General features: G+C 35.9%; 1 protein-coding gene across 1 annotated transcript in view; it reads left to right on the forward strand.

Annotated features, from left to right (window-relative positions):
- Positions 1-20,426, forward strand: part of LOC126237003 (regulating synaptic membrane exocytosis protein 2) — a 1,236,422-nt gene that overhangs the window by 1,030,447 nt on the left and 185,549 nt on the right. The window contains exon 23 of the mRNA XM_049946727.1: positions 10,209-10,348. Coding sequence (XP_049802684.1) covers positions 10,209-10,348 — 140 coding nt within the window. The remainder of the gene's footprint in view (positions 1-10,208; positions 10,349-20,426) is intronic.

Raw genomic sequence — 20,426 nt, forward strand, 5'->3', positions numbered from 1 at the left:
CCTTCTTTTCTGTAGAAGAATTTGTACTATTGAATTGTGTGAAAGGTGGTGGGCAGCAACTGCTAACACATATGTTTATGTTCTTTTCTCAAAAAAAATAAATAAATAAATAGATAAATTCATGCAAATGATCCATGGAACATGAAAATAGCAAACTAAGTTTCATTAACAACCTAGCCACGAAACTTTTTTAGATTACTTTAGAGCTGAGGATATAGTAGTAATAAAGGTACAAGTATCATCTTGTGGTAATCTCTTATTAAAAAGGAAAAATACCGTCACAAATCAATGGATTTAACTAGAACAGTGTATGAGAAATATTCAAAGGTATGCTATGACAAAGAGATGCACCCCTCAGAAACTACATTCATAATTAATTGTTACTGAACTGCTACAAAATATTGTGCTTGCTCAAACCAAATTTAATATGGTAGCATTGTCACTATCATCATTCCCACTGGTGCTGATTTCTCAGCTATTTTAAATAGCCGAGGTTAAAGTCAACTTAACAGCTCAAAATTAACATCACAACATTGTTAATTATAATGGGAGTTTGCTGAAGACCTCACTCCAGTATAAAGATCTCCTCTCTGAATCCTATGCAATGAGGTCCAATCTATAGGGATATGTTTTTCTGTCTTATAATGCAGCTGTGTAAATCACAATCCAAATGAAACTGAAAATTATTATTAGGTGCAATTATTAGTAGAGAGTAAGTTTAGTGGGAAATATACATAGCAATGGCTGTACCCTTCTGAAAAGGGCATTACTAGTTGCTCAGTTACTTACTTTTTGCTGATGTGTACTAATTTCGTACTATTTCAGTGTTGATAATCTAAATGACAAATTATTATCATTTACTTATTTAGTGTTGTAATTCTGGAATGAAACTATCCTCCATTTACAAGGCTCTAAATATTTAGTCTATTAATAATTATATCCTTTTTTTTTTTTTCAATTTAATAACCCTGTGTCAGGAAAGTGTTCGCTTTCTAACATTGTTGTTACTAGTACACTTGAAAGTAGGCAAAGTAATGTGCAGTGGCCACTTCTGCCTATTAATGTATAGCTTGACTTGATGCACTTATGTGAAGATTCTCCTTCATGATGGAATTTATGGAACAAGATGTATGAATCAAGGAGTGAATGGATTCAGGGAGTGAATGAATGACTCTCGGTAAGTTTACCTGTGATGTCAAGAAACATTAATATTTTTAAACTGTCATATAAAGTAATTGTTATGATCATTCACACATATTTACCAAGGTATTGTTACAAAATACCATATACATTTTAATTAGTCAAGTCACATTAATGTGACCACTACCTTTTTAGTTAGTCCAGTCCAGTAACTACTTTCTCTACCACTCCAGTCTTGAATAGTGTATGGTAAAAAGCAGAAACTTTTAATCTCTCTCTGCAGGTACTGATTTCTCTTATTTTATTACAGTCATCATTTCTCCCTATCTAGGTGGGTGTCAGGAAAATATTTTCTCCTTCAGATGAGAGAGTTGGAGACTGAAATTTCTTGAAATATCTTGATGCATCAAAAAATGACTTTGTTTTAAGCCTTGCCACTCTCTCCCCTATTTCATGTTTGAATGTTTTCGATGTTCTCCATCAATCCTATCAGGCAAGGATCTTATACCGCACAGAAATACTTCAGCAGAGGGTGTACCAGTATAGTGTGGGCAGTCTTCTAACTGAATTTATGGCATCTTCTAAGTGTTCTGCCAATAAAAAGTGGTCTTTGGTTCACTTTTCCCACAACATTATATATTGATTGTGCAAGTTTAAGTTGTTAGTAATTGTTTTTCCTAGGTATTTAGCTGAATTGACTGCCTTTAGATTTCTATGATTTATTGTGTAACCAAAATTTAACAGATTCCATTTAGTACTCACGTGGATCAATTCACACTTTTAATCATGTACAGTCAATTGCCACTTTATGCACTGTACAGACATCTTGTCTAAATCTTTTCAAAATGTTTTATTCTCTTCGTACTTGTACTGTTCATTATCCACCTTTCACATCCACATAAGATTACATTCCAGAAATATATCTTTAGAAAAAACTCATTAACAGTTAAATTTATGTTTGATGTTAACAAATTCCTTTTCTTTCAGTTATGCTTGTCTTTTTACAGACAGTCCACATTTTATATCCTTTCTACTTTGGCTATCATCATTTATATTGCTGCCAAAACAGCAAAATCCTTCTACTACTTTTAGCATCTTACTCCCAGACCTATTTCCCTCAATATTGTCTGATTCAATCTGACTACAGTCCATTAACCATGTTCATCTCATAACTTGCTTCAAGATTTTATTTAGCTGCTCTTCTGAGCCTTTTACTGTCTCTGAAAGAATTACAATGTCACTAGTAAACCTCAAGATTTTTATTTCTTTTTCCACAGCCTTAGGACCTTATTGCCTTGGTTTCCTTCACTGCCTGCAAGATGTACAGAGTAAATTACATTGAGCAGAGGCTAGACTTTTACCCCACTCCTTTCTCAACTACTACCTCACTTTTATGTTCATTGACAGCAGTCTGGTTTTATGTACAAGTTTTAGATAACTTTTTGTCCCTGCTATCTTGATAATTTCAAAGAATGGTCTCCAACCAACACTGTTAAAACTTGTAAATAATAGATTTCAGCTATCAGTCATCCTTTTTAAGTTTTATTGGCAGATCTAGATTTCAGCTAGAAACTAGCCATTCTCAATGCACTATCATTTTTGATCAATGCATGTAATGCCTGTTGGTCGGGCTTCATCCACAGTTCATTGAATACTCACTCCCCATGTGCACTAGCCATCTACCAGTATTCAATGAACTGTGGATGAAACCTGACCAACAGGCATTACATGCATTGATCAAAAATGATTGTGCATTGAGAATGGCTAGTTTCTAGTTGAAATCTAGATCTGCCAATGAAACTTAAAAAGGATGACTGGTAGCTGAAATCTATTACTTGCAAGTCAATAATAGTCGCTGTGTGCAACAGCCTTCTGAATGGAAGGTAACCTGACTGTTAAAACTTTTTGTAAACCAACAAATTTAATGCTACTTGTGTAACTTTCTGTTGATTTTTAGGTTTTCGAAAATGATATATTGAACATGGTAGCAAGTGATAGCCTCCAACAAGCTGAATAAACATGTGAATAATGTAAGGGAAGTTGTGCTCCTCTTCAGTCTGTATTCTACCATAAATGAAAGGGTTAGTTTTGCCTCCTGTGTTCCAACATTTCTCTGGAACCCAAACTTGAGGTCACCTTCTACCTGTCTTTCCATTCTTTCATAAATAATTCATGTCAGTGTTTTGCTACCGTGACTTATTTAACTGATGTTTTTGTAAGAACATTTTACCCTATTCAGCTTTAGTTTTGGAGCTTTCACACCCATCAGCATCAACCTTCTTTGAAGTTGGAATTATAACAATCTTCCTTAATTTTGAGGGTTTTTCACCTGTCTGGAGTCTCTTTCATAGCAGATCGAATGATTTTGTCATGGTGTCTTCTCCAAAGTATCTTAATAATTCTGAGAGAATGTCACCCACTCCAAGCGCCTTGTTCCACATTAGGTGTCCTGTAAAGTTCTTGTCGCAGTGTCCTATCTCCTAACTCATTTTTATCTACTTCCTCTTTCCTTTTCATAATACTGTCTTCAGATTTATTTCCTATGTACAGACATTCTGTATATTTCTTTCATCTTCAGCCTTCCCATTGTTTCTTAATAATGACTTGCCACCTGAGCTCCTAATATTCATACATGAGCTTCTCTTTTCGCCAAAGGTCTCTTAAATTTACCTATAGGTGGCATCTATTATTCCCCTGGTTATGCATGCTTCTACAAATTTGCATATCTTGTCTATTCATAGCTGCATTACCCATTTTCTCTTCATATTTGTACCATTTTTTTAGATGTCTGTTTTCCCTTCTGCTTTCTTCAGTTGCTGCAATTTTATATTTTCTCCTTTGATCAATTTATAGCACCCCCTTCCCCCCTCTCCCCCCAGGAGGGTGGGGCAGCTGTGAGCCAGGATGATGTGAACTGGTGGTGAAAGTGAGATGAGAGCTCAGGAAACTCCAATGAAAGGCAGCTCCAAATGAAACAAGTTCTGTCTTGAAGCATCTGCACGGCATAGCGCATCAGGTCAGTGTCTGGCTGCTGAATTCTGGTTGGCTGGTCTTCTGCACATCCCACAATGCTGATGCAGCTACTCTGTGGAGTACTGATGGTGTCATTATGTGAGCTGGGTGCACAGCCCCTTGCCAGCAGGGTGTACTTGATGGCATTGTATCTGCTCCAGCCCGGGCAGTGCCCACGTGGGTCACTTCATTGGACCCCCACCACAATGAGGTGCCTGTCATGCGACTGTTGTAGGTGGCTAGTACACACGGGGAGTGACCACTGCCCCTGGGCAGGACTCAGCCACACTATTGGGATGGCCAGCTGTGCTGTGGCACTACATCCAGGGGCTGCAGCCAAGAACTGCAGGTCATTGTGGCAACCTCATCTGCCACAGCCCTGTTGACCTGGTAGGGTTGCAAGACTGAGAATAACTTCATAATAAAAATGTCCAGTGCCTATAGTGGGCAATACATGCTTGTTGTGCATATGCACTACTACCAGCTTCTTATCCTAAAACACCACTGCCACTCTCAGTGTGGAAATCTACCTTGTCCCTTGCTGCACTAGCTATTCAGTATAACAAAGTTTGCTGTTTCAACAATCTAACCTGCCTCGCAACAAGGCACTGCCCTTGTTGAATAATTACAGTGACAGTACCCTGTGTTCACCTGCTGCCAGCTCTGATGAAATACACCAATCAGACTCCCACTACTACACCCATATATGATTGTTGCAATACAAATTCGAGTAGGTATCTCATGCTCTATCCTGGGATTTCTAAGGGCCTTGTATTTTTACCTAGCTATTCCTCTACTGTCTTTGCTATTCCTTCTCTCAAAGCTACCCATTTGACCTGTATTATATTCCTTTCTCCTGTCTCAGTCAACTTTTGTCCAGTGCTCCCTTTGAAACTAACAGAAAACCATGTTCTTTCAACTTATCCACATTCCATTTCTTTAATTTCATACCTTTCTGCAGTTTCTTCAATTATGATCTGCAATTATGACCAGTATTCACATCTGAGCCAGGAAATGTATTGCAGTTTCAAATCTTGTTTCAAAATTTGTTTTTGTCACTATATAATCAATCTGTAACCTTCTTGTTTCACTAGGTATCTTTCATATGCACATCCATCTTTTATGATTCTCATACCAAGTTTCTGCAATGGTTTAATTGCACTGTGTGCAAAACTGCACAAGGTGGCTTCCCCTTTCATTCTTTTCCTCAGTATGTGTTCACCCACTATTTTCAATTCTGCCTTTTCCTGTTATTGAATTCCAATTCCCCATTATAATTTAATTCTCATGTACTTTAACATTATGAATTATTTCTTTCTATGAATTATTCCTTTATTCACACATTTTTTCAATCTCTTCTTCATCTGCATGGTATGTTGTTTTTTCACTCAGAGTCAGTAAAAACTTAATTCTGGACCCACTATTCAATCGGCATAACAAATTCAACTTTTTTATTTCATCAATAACACAGTGAATTAAACTGGCTGCAATCCATTCAGGAGTTTGCTCCCAGACTTCACTTGTGCTAGGTAAATATTAATATGTCTGAATCAGGATTCATACTACAATGCTTGTTATGTAAACACTGTTCACAGTCAGAGTTCATAAGAACAGCAGACATCGGGTGTGTTTTTGCTCTGTTGCCAACCTACTTTTGAAAGGCATTCACAAAAAAACAGGCAGTGTTGGTCTCACCAGCTTACTTCAACATCAACCCACACTGATCTGCCTTCTGGCATTGCTCAGAATTTTTTGTATTAGGATGTCTCTCCCCACCAGTTGAAGGGATGTGAGCTCTCAAAAAAAAAAAAATTATAAATATGTACTTCATAATAGAATTAAGCTGCCTGAAGGCAGAATTAACCATGATGTATGCAAATGTGTTAGCAATAATATCTGAGTCAACTGTTGCTTCCAGATCCCATTCTGTCATCTTAGCAGAATAAAATAAATGGAATTTTATACAATTTAAAGCAACTGTGAAATGAGGGGGAAAATGCCACATATTGAAGGAATTTTTGTGCTGATTCCAAAACTGGTCTTAGATTTTGCAAGTCTGATTATTTCCAAAGTTATGGAGGATTTAATATTATGACTAATATTTTATTCATATTAATTCACCTGATGCATTTGCATCATAGTAGTATGTGTAAAACATGCTCTTTGCTCCTCTGTCATCAGCTGAATGAATGTTACACTGATAGCAGTCATATAATTGACTTTCAATATTGAGCATAACCGCTTTTGTTAATATGTAACACCATGTTGGAATTAGCCAAATGAGTAGGTCTTGCATGAAACCTATTATCCTGTTATGATCTGTAGGTGTTATAATCTTCAGTTCATGGTAGAAAAATGAGAGGTGATGAATTTAACTGGTTTCAGCCTGTGAGACGTGGATTTCTTACACTAATCCTAAAATACAATTTTAGGAGAATCGTATGGTGTCTAAGGAATCAGCAAACAACCTCAATGTTGTGCTGTTGCTATACACATGTCTTATGTATAAAAAATAATTATGTAATAGCAATTTAGGTTGGGGTAATAGGTGAACTGTATGGTGTCTATGGAATAAGCAAGCAACCATAATGTTGTGCTGTTGTTATACACATGTCTCATGTATAAAAAACGGAACTGTGTAATAGCAATTTAGATTAGGGTTGAAGTGCCTGTTGTAGGTGCTGTGATTGACTTTGACTCAGTAATTGCTAATTGATTATGGAACTATATCACAATGGCTATTAGAACTTATAAACTAGTAATGGGTGTTGCCTTTGGATCTAGGTTGGCTATGATTATACTGTTCATAGTAGCTCATCCACATTCCTTTTTTCTTATTTATTATTAGACCTACTTCTGTGTTATACTTGTTTTGTTTTGTCTTGATAACCCTGTAATAATTTGAGCAGTAGCCCTTTTCTTCATACAACCATACTTAACTAATTTCCATTGAATCTGACTCCAGTCTGTATGTTTGCATTTTTAAATTCTGTAATCTGCCTAACCTACTGTCGGATGTAGCATTCCCCACTCTTGTGCTTCCACTAACGGCAGTTTTGTGACACCTGATGACGACATTCTCCGGTGTAGATACCACTCACAGACGCAAATAAGGGACAATTTTACATCCCAAATATTTTATCCAAGACAAATTCATCTTCATTAAACCACATAGTACAGCTGTATGTTATTTATAAATATAATAGCTGTAGTGTCCCTTTGCTTTCAGGTGTTTGCAGTACCAACATAGCAAGGTCTTGTAGGATAATGTTATAAGGTCTGTTCACTCTAGCTATTACCCTGGAAGCTATACATGCTGTCACTATGTGACATGCAAATTTAAATTACTATATTTCATTGAATAAAAATAGAAAAATCTTTATTTTTTGGTTGCAAATAGATTTTTAGACAGTTTCTTTCAAATTTAAATTAAATTATGCGGTCATAATCATAGTGTTCCTTAGCATGTCACCACATCACAGTCAACACTGGCATTTAGTATGAAGGTTGTTAATCAATAATATGTGATACTGGAATGTCACCAAACAATATACAACATCAGCAGGAGTGAATGCCATTACAACTGGTATTGTCAGTGTAGTATCTGTCAGCACTGTCAACACATTTATCAATGAAACTTTTGGACATCTGTCCACATGTAGTTAACTACTTGAATAGATACTGCAGCTCTACAACTGCCAAACATCTTCAGAGTTACTCAAGTACTTTAGTTGCCTCTTATAAATGCCTTACTTACCTCAAAAAGTACAACTGAAGAAAACTGCATATCAGCTATTTTCGTGGAGAATAAATGCTTCATGTTATGAACAGCTTATTGCTAATTGTCTTAATAATACCAAATTCTTTTTGTCCATCCCGGTTTGCAGATTTGCTTTGGTAGGATGTATTATATTCAACTGCTCTGTTTCTTCCTATACTCAGGAAGAACCACATCAACATTAGACCAAATTTAGTCATCATAGTTTAACTTTGTCATGTTTTTATTCACATGTTCATTTGGGAAGAAAATACTTATCTTAATTTGTTTAGGATGAAACATCTTTTGCATTTCCACTGTACTTTTTTCACCTGTTTATTATTCTGTAAATTTGTGTCTTAACATCTTCAGTTCCCATCATCGTCTACAGTGCTGTAGTGTTTCTTCTACCAATGTGAAATCTTAGTTTGAAGACCCTTTAAAACTGTAATTTCCTTCCCTATTTTTATTCATTACTACTTTTACATTTGTCAGCCCATATTAAATATAACTATCAATTTTTGAGCAAAAATATGATTTACATTTCAATGACTACTAGTGATGGTTCAGTCATAAATAATTTTTCACTGACATGATTACACCATTTCTTATATCTATTCTTCAGTAAAAATTACTTAATTTGTTAATTTCCATATCACTTTTGGCACAGTAGTTTAAACAGATAGATGTAGTAACAGTATTCACACATAACATTTGTTATGTTGTAAGATTACAATCTGAAAGCAATAGTAGCATTCCTAAATACAAAACTAAGAATAAAAATCATATCTTATATTCAGAACATAATCCTACATAAACTTACTCTTACAGAGAAAGTATAAGTAAACTGAAATAATTTTACTTGAAATATAATTCTGTTACATAAATGAAATCTAGAATAGGTAACATCACCCCCCTCCTCCAGCTCGTCCTCCTCCCCCCCCCCTCTCTCTCTCTCTCTCTCTCTCTCTCTCTCTCTCTCTCTGTGTGTGTGTGTGTGTGTGTGTGTGTGTGTGTATTTGTAAATCAGTTGGTACTTTTCACTCATAATGAAATACTGTAAACATTGTCAGTGTAACACATAACTATTTAACTGAATCTGTTTCTGTTTCCCATTATTGTCCCCATTCATTGTCATGTATTGAAAGGATATTCTTTTTCTCTCTAATTGCATTTTCTCTCTAGATGCATGAAACACCAGACATCCATTGCTCCTGTCCAGGAACATTATGTATACATTAATAGTCTTATTTTTCCATTTGCCACATTTGAAAGAAAATTAGTAATCATAGAATTTCTTGCAGTTAATAACACTCATGGTAATTTTGCAGTGATGTATCTTGCTGCCAAAAATACGGTGTCTAATATACTGAATTTCTTGGCAGTGAAAAGCAATACAAGGAATATTAATTTGTAAATTGGCAGATATTGTCATTTATGTATGTGTATTTTATTTTATTGATCTCCCATACCAATGTCATGGAATATTCGTAAATAACAATTTTATTGCCTTTTTCTTCTTCTAATTTGAATACAGACAAATAAGTAAGAAATATTTGTCATTATCTTTACTAAACACAAGGATCAAATATATTTGTTCTTTATCTACCACTTGTGAATCCATATACATTTGGTACTATGATCTGGAGACAAAATTCTTTGTTATGTGATTGATGACTTTCACTCAAAGCATCTACACACTGATACATAGCATATTGTGAGTTATCACTTCAGAAAAATCCATTCAGTCTTTACATTTCTAGGGAAAAGGAGAAAGGAACTAAATTGTAAATCAGCATTAGCACACAATTCTAGCTGCTCACCCCAGAATGTACACTGATACCAAAGACTACATTTGTCATCTTTTCACACTTCTGTTTTCACTCAGTATAGCTTGTATATCTAGACTAATAAAAAATGCCAGTAATATTGACTCTTACTTCTGCAGCAGTAATTTCTGTCATTACAGTAATGAAGTCAACCCTACTTCTTTATGAAGTAGCTAAACCATCATTATTTTAGTTTTACCTTTTTTGCATTTTGCAAGGCCAGAGAAATCATGAATTTTGCCTGTTAGGTTGTGTGATGACCAGTATTAGCTTACTCATGTGTAAATAATTAAATTATAACTATATTTAGTACATTGCTTTAATCAATGATGTATGTAAATACAATTATTATCATTACTATTCATCAAGTATAAAATTTTTGACAGCATTCAAAATTGGAAAATTTCAGAAGAAATATGAGTGTTTAGATGTATATAATTTGAGATATTTAAACTTTTTAATTGTTTCAGCACCCTATGTCAAAGTCTACCTTGTTAGTGGAAAGAAGTGTATCGCTAAAGCAAAAACTGCAACTGCGAGAAGAACATTGGATCCCCTTTACCAACAACAGTTAGCCTTCAGAGAACCATTCCAGGGCTGTATACTCCAGGTAATACTTAATTCTATTTCTGCAAAAAGGTCAATGCAGAAATACATGCTAATATAATGTTAGTTGTCATTACTAACTGAAGCTTAATTTTTGAACTCATTTTAGAGTTTTATCTAGGTTCTTGGTAGAATGAGTTCATTGTTGATTTTACCACCATGGTATAATGCTCTTCTTTAAGCAGATTGCAATCAATAATATTGTGCAGGAGCACATGTTTCTTAAAATGTTACTACTTTCAAATAGGACATAATGTATTGAAAGTTGCAGTTATTAAATTGCAATATTATCTTTATTATACAGAGATGGAGGAGAGTGGTGTTTGGTATGTAAGTGCTTCAGCCTAGTGATTGATTTTAGAATCACATGAAGGAATGTGCAGTAGAGCCCAACATCAAAAGTTTAGAAGTTTCCACTATTTTCTACAGTTTTTGTTGTTGTTACACATGAGGTAGTGTTTTTTGCAACATTTATTTTTACACATTTAAGTGCTGTACATTATGTTAAAGTTTTTTGGAATATCTTGTTAATTCTTCACTTAGAGACTTTTGTGGCAAGTAGTATTCTACATGTTTTTAGAACTACTTATATAACATATGGTTGATTAAACCATACTTTGTTGGTTGTGAACCATCTTGTACCGAGAAACAAAAGATCTTCTTTTCATGTAATATGTGATATTTGTAAATGAACTTAGTTTCTTTATTGCTTTAACTGTTTTACTTGTCTTGAAAATAGAAATTTGTGTCAGTTCGCAATAGCTTCGATTCCAAAACATATCTAACTTGCAGTTGTTTTTTGATAATATTTTTGCTTTATTTGATTTCACTTACTGATTATTGGTGTACAGTAGGTGACTAAATCCAGTACCGACAAGATTTTCTTGATTGCAATGCTTTTAAATTGCACTAAATATGTGTTCCTAGATACCTGAACATGTTATACTCTGGAGCACATTTTCACAGTTGGAAAAACTTTAATTATCCAGAGTAATATTTGTAATTAAAAAAAATATTGCAGCACATAAAAAGTGAATGTCATTAGTTAAAAATGGAATGAGAAAATGTAGTAAACTTCTACTGCAGGGCTAGCTAGAAGTGAAAGTTTGAAAAGTGTTCCAAGGTACAATACTCCCCCCCTACTTTCAAATGATAAAAAGTTTTTGGAGCAAGAAATGACTCATTTGCATATACAGTATACTTTTCTTGATGACCTGGAGGAGTTGTAATTGTTGAAGTACGTCATACTTGTTCACTGAAGACGTCTTGGAGTGACTTTTTGGTTTATTCTGGATTCTTCCATAATCATGTGAATTTTGCTTTTTAAATAATTTTACATATTTCGCAACATCCCAACTTTTAACGTCTTTACGACATGACAATAATTGAACAGGTCTGACTGTAACACCTAGCTACAACAACTTCAACAACATTCTTTGGATGAACATAAGATCTTCAATAGAACCTTGACAATATGTGGCCCTTACTGACTTGTTATAGTTAATACTTATGTAGTTCACAATGGAGAAAAATTTATACAAAAATATTTACACATGATAACACAGCAACATATTTTCAATCAACTGTTTTATGAACTGCAAAATTTTTCTGCTCCGAAATTCATACAATTAATCTCGTTAAAAACTGATACTGAAATACATGAATTTTCACTAGAAAGAAATTGGTATTCTAATTCTTTACAAAAATGTTAACTTCACTGCTTAAGCCTAGTCAATTTGTACAAGACACTGTGTTACACTATGATCATGTAGATGTATCATCTTATAGAATTCCTCTAAAGTACTTTCTTCTGTAAATTAATTACTGTTTCAGATGTTCTTATACAATGATTATTGTCAGTTAAAACTTGAGCATAAGTATACGTTTATGTAATAAAATTACACTGTATCATGATACTTAGTTATCACATGTACTATACTTCAGTATGTGAATATCGGGCTGTTACATTACACCATTCAGTTATAACAGGAACTACTGAATGAAGAAAATTAGTCAAACAGATTTCATCACCCTCTTATTTGTAGTTCACTTTACAGCTCCTTAAAATTCTTTTCATTTTATTATTCTGAAGTGAAGAAATAGTTACCCTTGACACTTAACAAACCAGTATGAAATCTGAATTGAATATATCTATGCAGGAATACACTTTAACTGGTTATCTGACCATTGTGATCAAAAACTGATGTTTGTGTACTAGAACAGTTATCTTGTGATTACAGCAAAACAAGACTTATTATTCTAGTTTGTTGGTAATAATATAGAAGTTACCACTATTAATACTGCTCACTGACTTATTATATTTATGCTCACTATTGCTGGTGTTAATATAGTTTAAATATTTTCAGAAGTCAAGAAACACAACAAAAGAAATGAGACAAATGGTAGCAAAGCAGAAAGCTACAACATTGTCAGTACAACACCCTCCCTAGTATAATTACCAAATACATGAAGCCTCTTAAGTAAAATAATGGCAAGAAATGCAAAATTCGAGTGACATACATCAAAATGAACTACATTACAACACAAACAATCAATTATTGAGAAAATTATTTAATTGAATAGATAAAATATCTGCTCACCAATCGGCGGCAGAACACAAACATAAAAGATGCTTGTAATTGGCAAGCTTTCGGAGCCAGTGGCTTGTTCTTCAGGCAGAACAGTTGGACGGGAAGGAAGAGTGGTGACAGAAAGTGACTGGAGAGGTCTAGGGAAAGGGGTAGATTTCGGGAACATCACCCAAAACAGTGGGTCAGGAGAGACTTACCGTACGGAATGAGAAAGAAAGACAGATTGTTGGGGACTGCATCGAACAATCTTTGAAAAGCTGAGAGCTTAACAGTGGAAGAAAGGGTAATTGTAGTCAGATATTACTGGTTAAATATTAATGCATGAGTTTATAACAGTGAAAAGCTAAGTGCATTATACATAACAGAGGTTGGAGGGGGCGGTGAAAAATAGACTGGTAAGACAACAAAAGATGTAGAAAACTAAAATGAAGTGAATCAAAGAGTAGTTACAGTAAAGAAATGCTGAGACAGAAGAAATTAAGGCCATGTGGGTGGTAAGAATCAAGGACATGTTGTAGTGCTAGTTCCCACCTGCAGAGTTCTGAGAAACTTGTGTCTGGGAGAAGAATTCGGATGGTGCGTGTGGTGAAACAGGCGCCGAGGTCACGACTGTCATATTGTATAGCATGTTTGTGGGTCTTAAGAAGAAGGTAAAAGGTGAGGGCATGGGGTTTGGATTGGGTGAGAAGTTCTATGGACTGAGGTGTTAGTCCTTGTGAGGAGCCTGCAGGTCAGTTTGAATCATAGGGATGGGATGTTGATGGCAGATGCTATGTGTAGAGAATGTCAGACAGCTGGCATAGACCTTCATTTACATACTCCTGCAGTCCCCAACAATCAACCTGAGGTTCTGAATGACTTTCCTGAAATCTACACCTTTCCCTAGATCTCTCCAGTCCTTTTCCTTTACCTTTCTTCCTTCCCCTTCAACCCTTCTGCCCTAAGAAGGAGCCACTGGCTTGGAAAGCTTGCCAATTACAACCATCTTTTATGCATGTGTTCTGCCGCCACTCGGTGAGTAGATTTTTTATCTATCCAATTAAATAAAAATGAATTACTTGTAATACAGCTTTGTTTGGATGTCAGAAATTATTTACACACATCTTGAGGCCACTGGCTACTATCATATTACTACACAAACAGTAAACTGAAGACGGGAAAGTCTGTGTGTACAAGAAGCTGAGTTTCACTCAGTGCCATGCAGTTTAATAAATTCTGTATTGAACATCTGTTTTCTCCTTACTGGACTTGGGGGAAAAGCTAGCAATGCTAAACACGTACAAATCACATGTGCTAAATATTTCAAACTTTGTGAATTAACTTTTATTTTGCAATAACAACAATTGCAGAGCCACTATATATACTGATAAAATATTGATTTTATGCCATACAGTACTACTCATGTCAACATAGTGCTATTGATGGCTTATTCCGAATACTGACTTTCTCAACAGTGACAAGATATATTTCACTTTTAAATGGAAACTTCTCTTGCTCACTTACTAATGTTAGGAACAACAATGCTTTTATACAAGAGTGTTATTGCAAACTAACATAAATATTCATACAAAGTAAAGGCAAATTAACTTGTAAAATACCTACATTATATCAAAGTTGGTGCAATTGAAATGGACGTTGCAATTATACAGCTATAAGCAGTTCTCAAAGCATATGATTATTGAAGTCTACCCAGCATGCTGAGTATTCCATGATATTTCAGGCTTGCAGCCGGATGATGTCAACTTCTGTCTGTGATATTTTGGCTCACAACCATTCAGCCATTTTCAGCTGAGTTTACATCTGAGACTGCCAGTGCACATCACTGACTACACCAAAAATTGACAGAGTGGTGCATGCAGATGGAATTTCACGGATGGCTGCCTTATGTCATGTTTAAAGCCCTCTGTCAAATATTGCCCCATCTATGCCATGCAGGAGGGCATGTGCAATGGTGATATAGCATGGACACTCGATGTCGAACTGCAGACCAGAAAAGTTAAAAGTATCAAAATAATAAAATTCATTGGTGCTGAACATGTTTTTAGGTATTTTTTGTTTGTCTTCCTGAATATGTAAGAGAAACACGGGATCCCAGGCCAAAAGTAGTAGCAAGCTGCCTTCACAATTTGCAAAATCTTCAGCCACATGTATTTGCACAGATTAGGTACTAGCTGAATCCTAAAATCATCTTTTCATGGCCAAGATTTCTGAGCAGAATAATCCATAGAAAGTCCTGCATAGATACAGTGTTTGGCTATGGCCTACCTACTGGGCTGGAAAAGACGAATGTGTTGATGATGTTCCGTGCACCATATATGACCTGTGTGTGTCGTCTGATCAACAGAGACTTTGCCACATTGGCACAGTATTCTGTAGATCCCAGCCTTCTGCAAACCCAGTTGATCCTTTGCTGACCAAGAAGAGTACAGGTTTTTGTGGATAACATGATATGTCTTAAGGGTTTTGCCAAATTTAGATGAACTGGGGCCCATGTATGGGATGAATGCCTTGGACTGAAACAGCTTATTCTTTTCTTTATGTTGTGAATGGCCATGTTTACTCCTCATTAAAGCTTATCTAATTTAATGTCAATAATATCCATTGTCTTTAAACATGGGGTGTACGTTTTCTAGCTCCTATGCAAGGCTGTCTCTGTCAGACACAACATGTGCCCAATGCACCAGCATATGAAGGATATCCACAGTTTGTGGAGGTTAGTAATGGCTAGTGCCTGCAAATACGGGTCTATTTGTATGGGATTATGGTAAACATAATGCTGTAGTAATCCATCCAATTTCTGGCTGACTGAAACATCTAGAAATGGAAGACAGCTATCTTTCTGCACTTCCATCATATACTGAACATTCTCATGAACAGAAGTTGGGTGTTGTAAAAGTCGCAACAGGTCTTCCTCACCATGATACCAAACTACAATACTTTCATCTACATATTGCCATAAGACTTTTGGTTTAAGTTTTGTGGATTTCAGTGCCCTAACTCAGGGTCTTTCATACAAAAGTTTGCTACCTGAGGGGATAAGTGGCAATGCTGCCAATTCGTTAAAAGTATTCACTATCGAATAAAAATTAAGTTGAGAATAGTATGTGGTGGAACAGAGCTGTTATACTGAATTAGAAATCACTACCAAAGAGTGACAATGAATCAATTAGAGGGGTCCTTGGAAGAGTGTAACAACATCAAAATTTAATAATAAGTCTGAGTCATTGAATCATAAGCGAGGTCCTCCTCAAAAAAGTAATATTTCTTCACTGTAAAGGGGCCATATTAATCAAGCTGCAAGAAAATCCTCAAACAGTGGTCTTTCCAAGAGTTAATGGCAACAGCACTGTACTTTTGCAACTTGATTTCTGCACCCAGAAGATTTACAGCCTGGTGAATGAGCCAATGTACTGTAGCCATTTACTATTCTCCAAAATAAATGGATTAATAGATTCATGTCAAACCCGAATAAGCAATGGTGGTGAACTTCTCTGCCATCTCAACCATCATCTGTGGACTGCTGTCACTGTAATACATCGCTGCAGTACCCCCCTCCTCACCCAACACCTTTTTGAATTTGGCACATGCAGGTACCATTGTGTGGCGATTCACTGGAGAACGTGGTTGTTGTTTCTTCTCTTCCAGATGTATAAATCTTCTTATGGAACCCTGGTGGGCCTGGAACATCTGAAAACATAGGATAAATGCAATGTCCAGCTTGGGAGAACACTACTCTGTGCTGTCCTGTTGTTGATCGAGGTGTCTCATTAGGTACCACAGCCATTGACTACAGGTTTCTTTGTGTTCCCGTGGCTGCAGTTGATTGGCTGCTGAGGTGTCTGTACTACGGGCAACGAGGTATGACTTTTCTTATTGCCCGTGTTCTACATTCCGCATGGACTGCGTGCTCAACTGGCTGCTCATCCTCTTCCTTCTCACACATCTGTGAACTACTTTTCTCTTCACTTGTAAAGATCATGGTATTGTCAGGTGTTAATGTCTCTCCACCTTGTTGATGTTTTTGATTCTGAGTGTTACATGCTGCACTGTGTCCTCCTCCTGTGCCACGTATGGTACATTGGTTTTAGTCTCTCTATAGATACCTTTGTGGCCTTGCCTTCATGCTCTGTGACAAAAGTATGTGTCTAATGCTTCAAGATTCAGTATTGACCCACATATGGGGGGGGGAGGGGGGGCCATAATGATGAAGGTCTTTATGAATAAATACAGGTTTTGTACCATGACAAATAGGAACTTGTGGGCAAAGTTTTTGCGTTGAATGTTGTAATGTTTGAGAGATGTCTTATAGCATGCTACCTGTAGGTATCATTGTATTTCATTGCCCTATTAAATCAGTGGGAATACAGATCTGCTGGCCAAGAGTCAATTGACTTAGTGCTAGTGTAACATTACGAGTCAAGATAGCTGTAACGGAACTTGAATAGCGTAAAGTTATTGTTAAAAACGCACGCCGTGCGATTTGTTACGATTTGGTCGGTCATAATAACAGTAACATGCTTTTGAATACAATTAAAATATAACGGCGATGCCTGTTTAGTGTTATTGGAAATAATATGTAGTAAATTTATGAGTAAGGTAGCCGATCCTATAAGAAGAGGTAAAACTGGGCATATTAAGGTGTTTTGCTTTATATCGACTAAGCCAATGATATGGCATCCTTTTTTTTCCATTTGCTCTTAGGAAAAAAAAAAAAAAAAAAAAAGGTAAAGAAGTGCTAATTGTGCGTTGTGAAAAATATAGGGGCGAATTTTAAATAGCTACAGTGTATAATCAGACTAACAAATGGACATTCAGTTACGCAAAATAGCGGATAGCGAAGTGTGGTCATTAAACTGAGTACAACTACAGGGCGGTCAATTCCGGGATAAGTCTATTCGCATCTCACGAGGGACGCGGTATTGAGACCGTGTTTTTTTTTTAATTATATCGTGGAGAGCGGGCTTCAGTTTATAAAAAGGAGAAAAGCTGTATCATTATCATTGACTGTTGGTGTCAAGCAACCAAAACTGTTCATCAAAGGGTTTCGGTGAATGAGTGGTGAATGCGAAATGAAACTGTGAACGAAGGTATGTTAAATAAAGCAGAAGAGACAAGACAGTTTGGTCATATCTGTTATTATTCCATAAACTGTAACATTTCTTCTCATTGGACGAAGCCTTTATAGACAATTGTTATGACAATTTGCTTTGAAGGGATCTCGTTACGAGTTAAGTTTTGGGGACCTGGTCAAGAGGGGATAGTTCGTAGATCTTAACTACTGCAGCTATTCTGGAATCAGGTGCTACCGTGACCGTTGTGTGTTGTCAATGGCTTAAGGTCATCATATCTCATTCTCTAAGATCGACGCGCCTTTCTTCTTGGTATAACGGTGTCTCACGGTAACAACGACAACGCCGACGGCAAAGGAAGATACGGTAGAAATGGCGTCACAACATGCAGCTCGATCGAGGAGGGTTGCTGCATCGAGTCGAGTGTCATCCAGATTCACGAACCCTAGAGTTGGAAAATATTGTAGCAGCCAGTGAGTCTGTCCAATGAAAGAGGTATTCTTCAATAATCACTAAAAGTGAGCGATACTACCAGGTATGATTAAAATAACCGTATAATTATAAAAAAAAGGAAGTTGAGACTTCTACTTTGGTAGATAAATATATATAAATACATAGTGAAAATAAGTGTATGTCTTGGTAGTGAATAATCATGTCAAAACGAACGTAAAGAATACATGATAATGTGCAGTTGAGTAGAGTAATGAGTAGAGAGAGAGAGAGGAAAGTGAAGAGGATATGGATGATGCATCCCATGAGCTCAATTTGGGACAGGAGACATGTACAGATAATAATTCAGTTATTGATTTAGAGCCGTTAGGAGATTCAAATACAATGATAAGTAAGGTAAGCAGCATGGGAGAACATAAAGATCTTGAGGTTTCGGAAGTAGATCAGCAAGTTGATCCTCAAAATGGAAATATTAGTCAAAAAATGTTTGATCTGCTGGTATCAATAAATACTCAAATGGGTGTAATGAATGGAAGACTTGGTTCACTAGAAAAAGATAATAAGCAATTAAAAGAGGACAATCAAAAGTTAAATGAAAAATTTGAGGCCAAATTTGATTCATTAGAAGTTAAAATGGATTCTTTGGAAAGCAAACTGAACACCTTTGATTATAAACTGGAAAATACTAAGAAAGAATTAAAGGCAGACTGGGAGACTCAATTAAATGCGAAATTTGGAGAACTAGATGTAGAGTTTTCTAACACCTTAGAAAGGCAATATAATAATTTAATGGGAAAACTTCATGACGTAGAAAAGAAATATGAGGTAGTTTCAAAGAGTTATGATGGCCTGTCCAATAGGATGGTTAAGTGTGAAAGCAGCTGTTTCAATGCTAGCGCACAGATAGAAGAGCTTTCGAAACAAATAGTCGAGTTTGAGTCTGATGCTCGTAAGGGGATTGACAAGTATTTAGTAGGTCAAACTAAAAGACTTGACAAAGATCTATCTGAATGGATAGAAATAAAAGGGAATGAAATTGTAGACAAGGTTAAGACTACTATTGGATCCCAGCCAAATGAAAATATCGATGAGCACCTAAGTAGAAATGATGAATTAATTAAGCTCTTCACTAGCGAAATTCAGAAAATAAAAGAGAAAATAGTTGATGAGTTACCTAAATGGCAAAAGGAAACCAATCATAAATTGGCGGAGTTAGAACGAAAGTCATCACAAAATTTGTTGACAGAGGACGAACGTTCGGAGAATAGGTCGAAAAGCAACCGAACATGTGATAATACGAAGTACAATTGTGGTGAAAATTTGCATTGGGAAGTTGATGATTCGGTTGGTAAAGATGATGATTCTTTTGGTCAGCAAGGATATTTGTCTTCTTTAAGGTGGAGAACAGCATTTTTAAAAGTAGACAATTCCCAACATTCTCCACTGAAAAGAACAACCTGCATCCGAAAATCTTTATCAATAATTTCAAAAGAATATTTACATGTAGCTGGTCAGAACACGACCGACTTCAATTTATAGTATCCAAAATTACCGGAGAAGCCACATTATGGGCCGCCGAAGTAAGTGAAAGTTGCCATACTTGCGCTGAGTTTGAACAACTTTTTTTGGCTAAATATTGGTCGTCGAGTAAACAAGAGAAATTAAGAAAAGAGGTTTATCAACCTGAGTATTTTAACAGTAAAAGGAGTACTTTAAGGCAATATTTTGAAAAGTACATAAATAAGACACATAATTGGAGTGATCCAATTTCTCACAAGGAAGTGATCAGAATTTTGAAGGGAAGGTTGCCCATAAATATACGTGAAAAGTTCATAAATGTTCCTGACCACGATGTTGAACAATTCTTGTCGGTGATTGACTCTATAGATATGATTATGGAAGACGCAAGACAAATGAGTAATAATCAAATGTCGACTCACACTCATAGTAATACGAATAATTATAATAATAA

Source organism: Schistocerca nitens, chromosome 2, assembly GCF_023898315.1.
Source record: "Schistocerca nitens isolate TAMUIC-IGC-003100 chromosome 2, iqSchNite1.1, whole genome shotgun sequence".
Lineage (NCBI taxonomy): Eukaryota > Metazoa > Arthropoda > Insecta > Orthoptera > Acrididae > Schistocerca > Schistocerca nitens.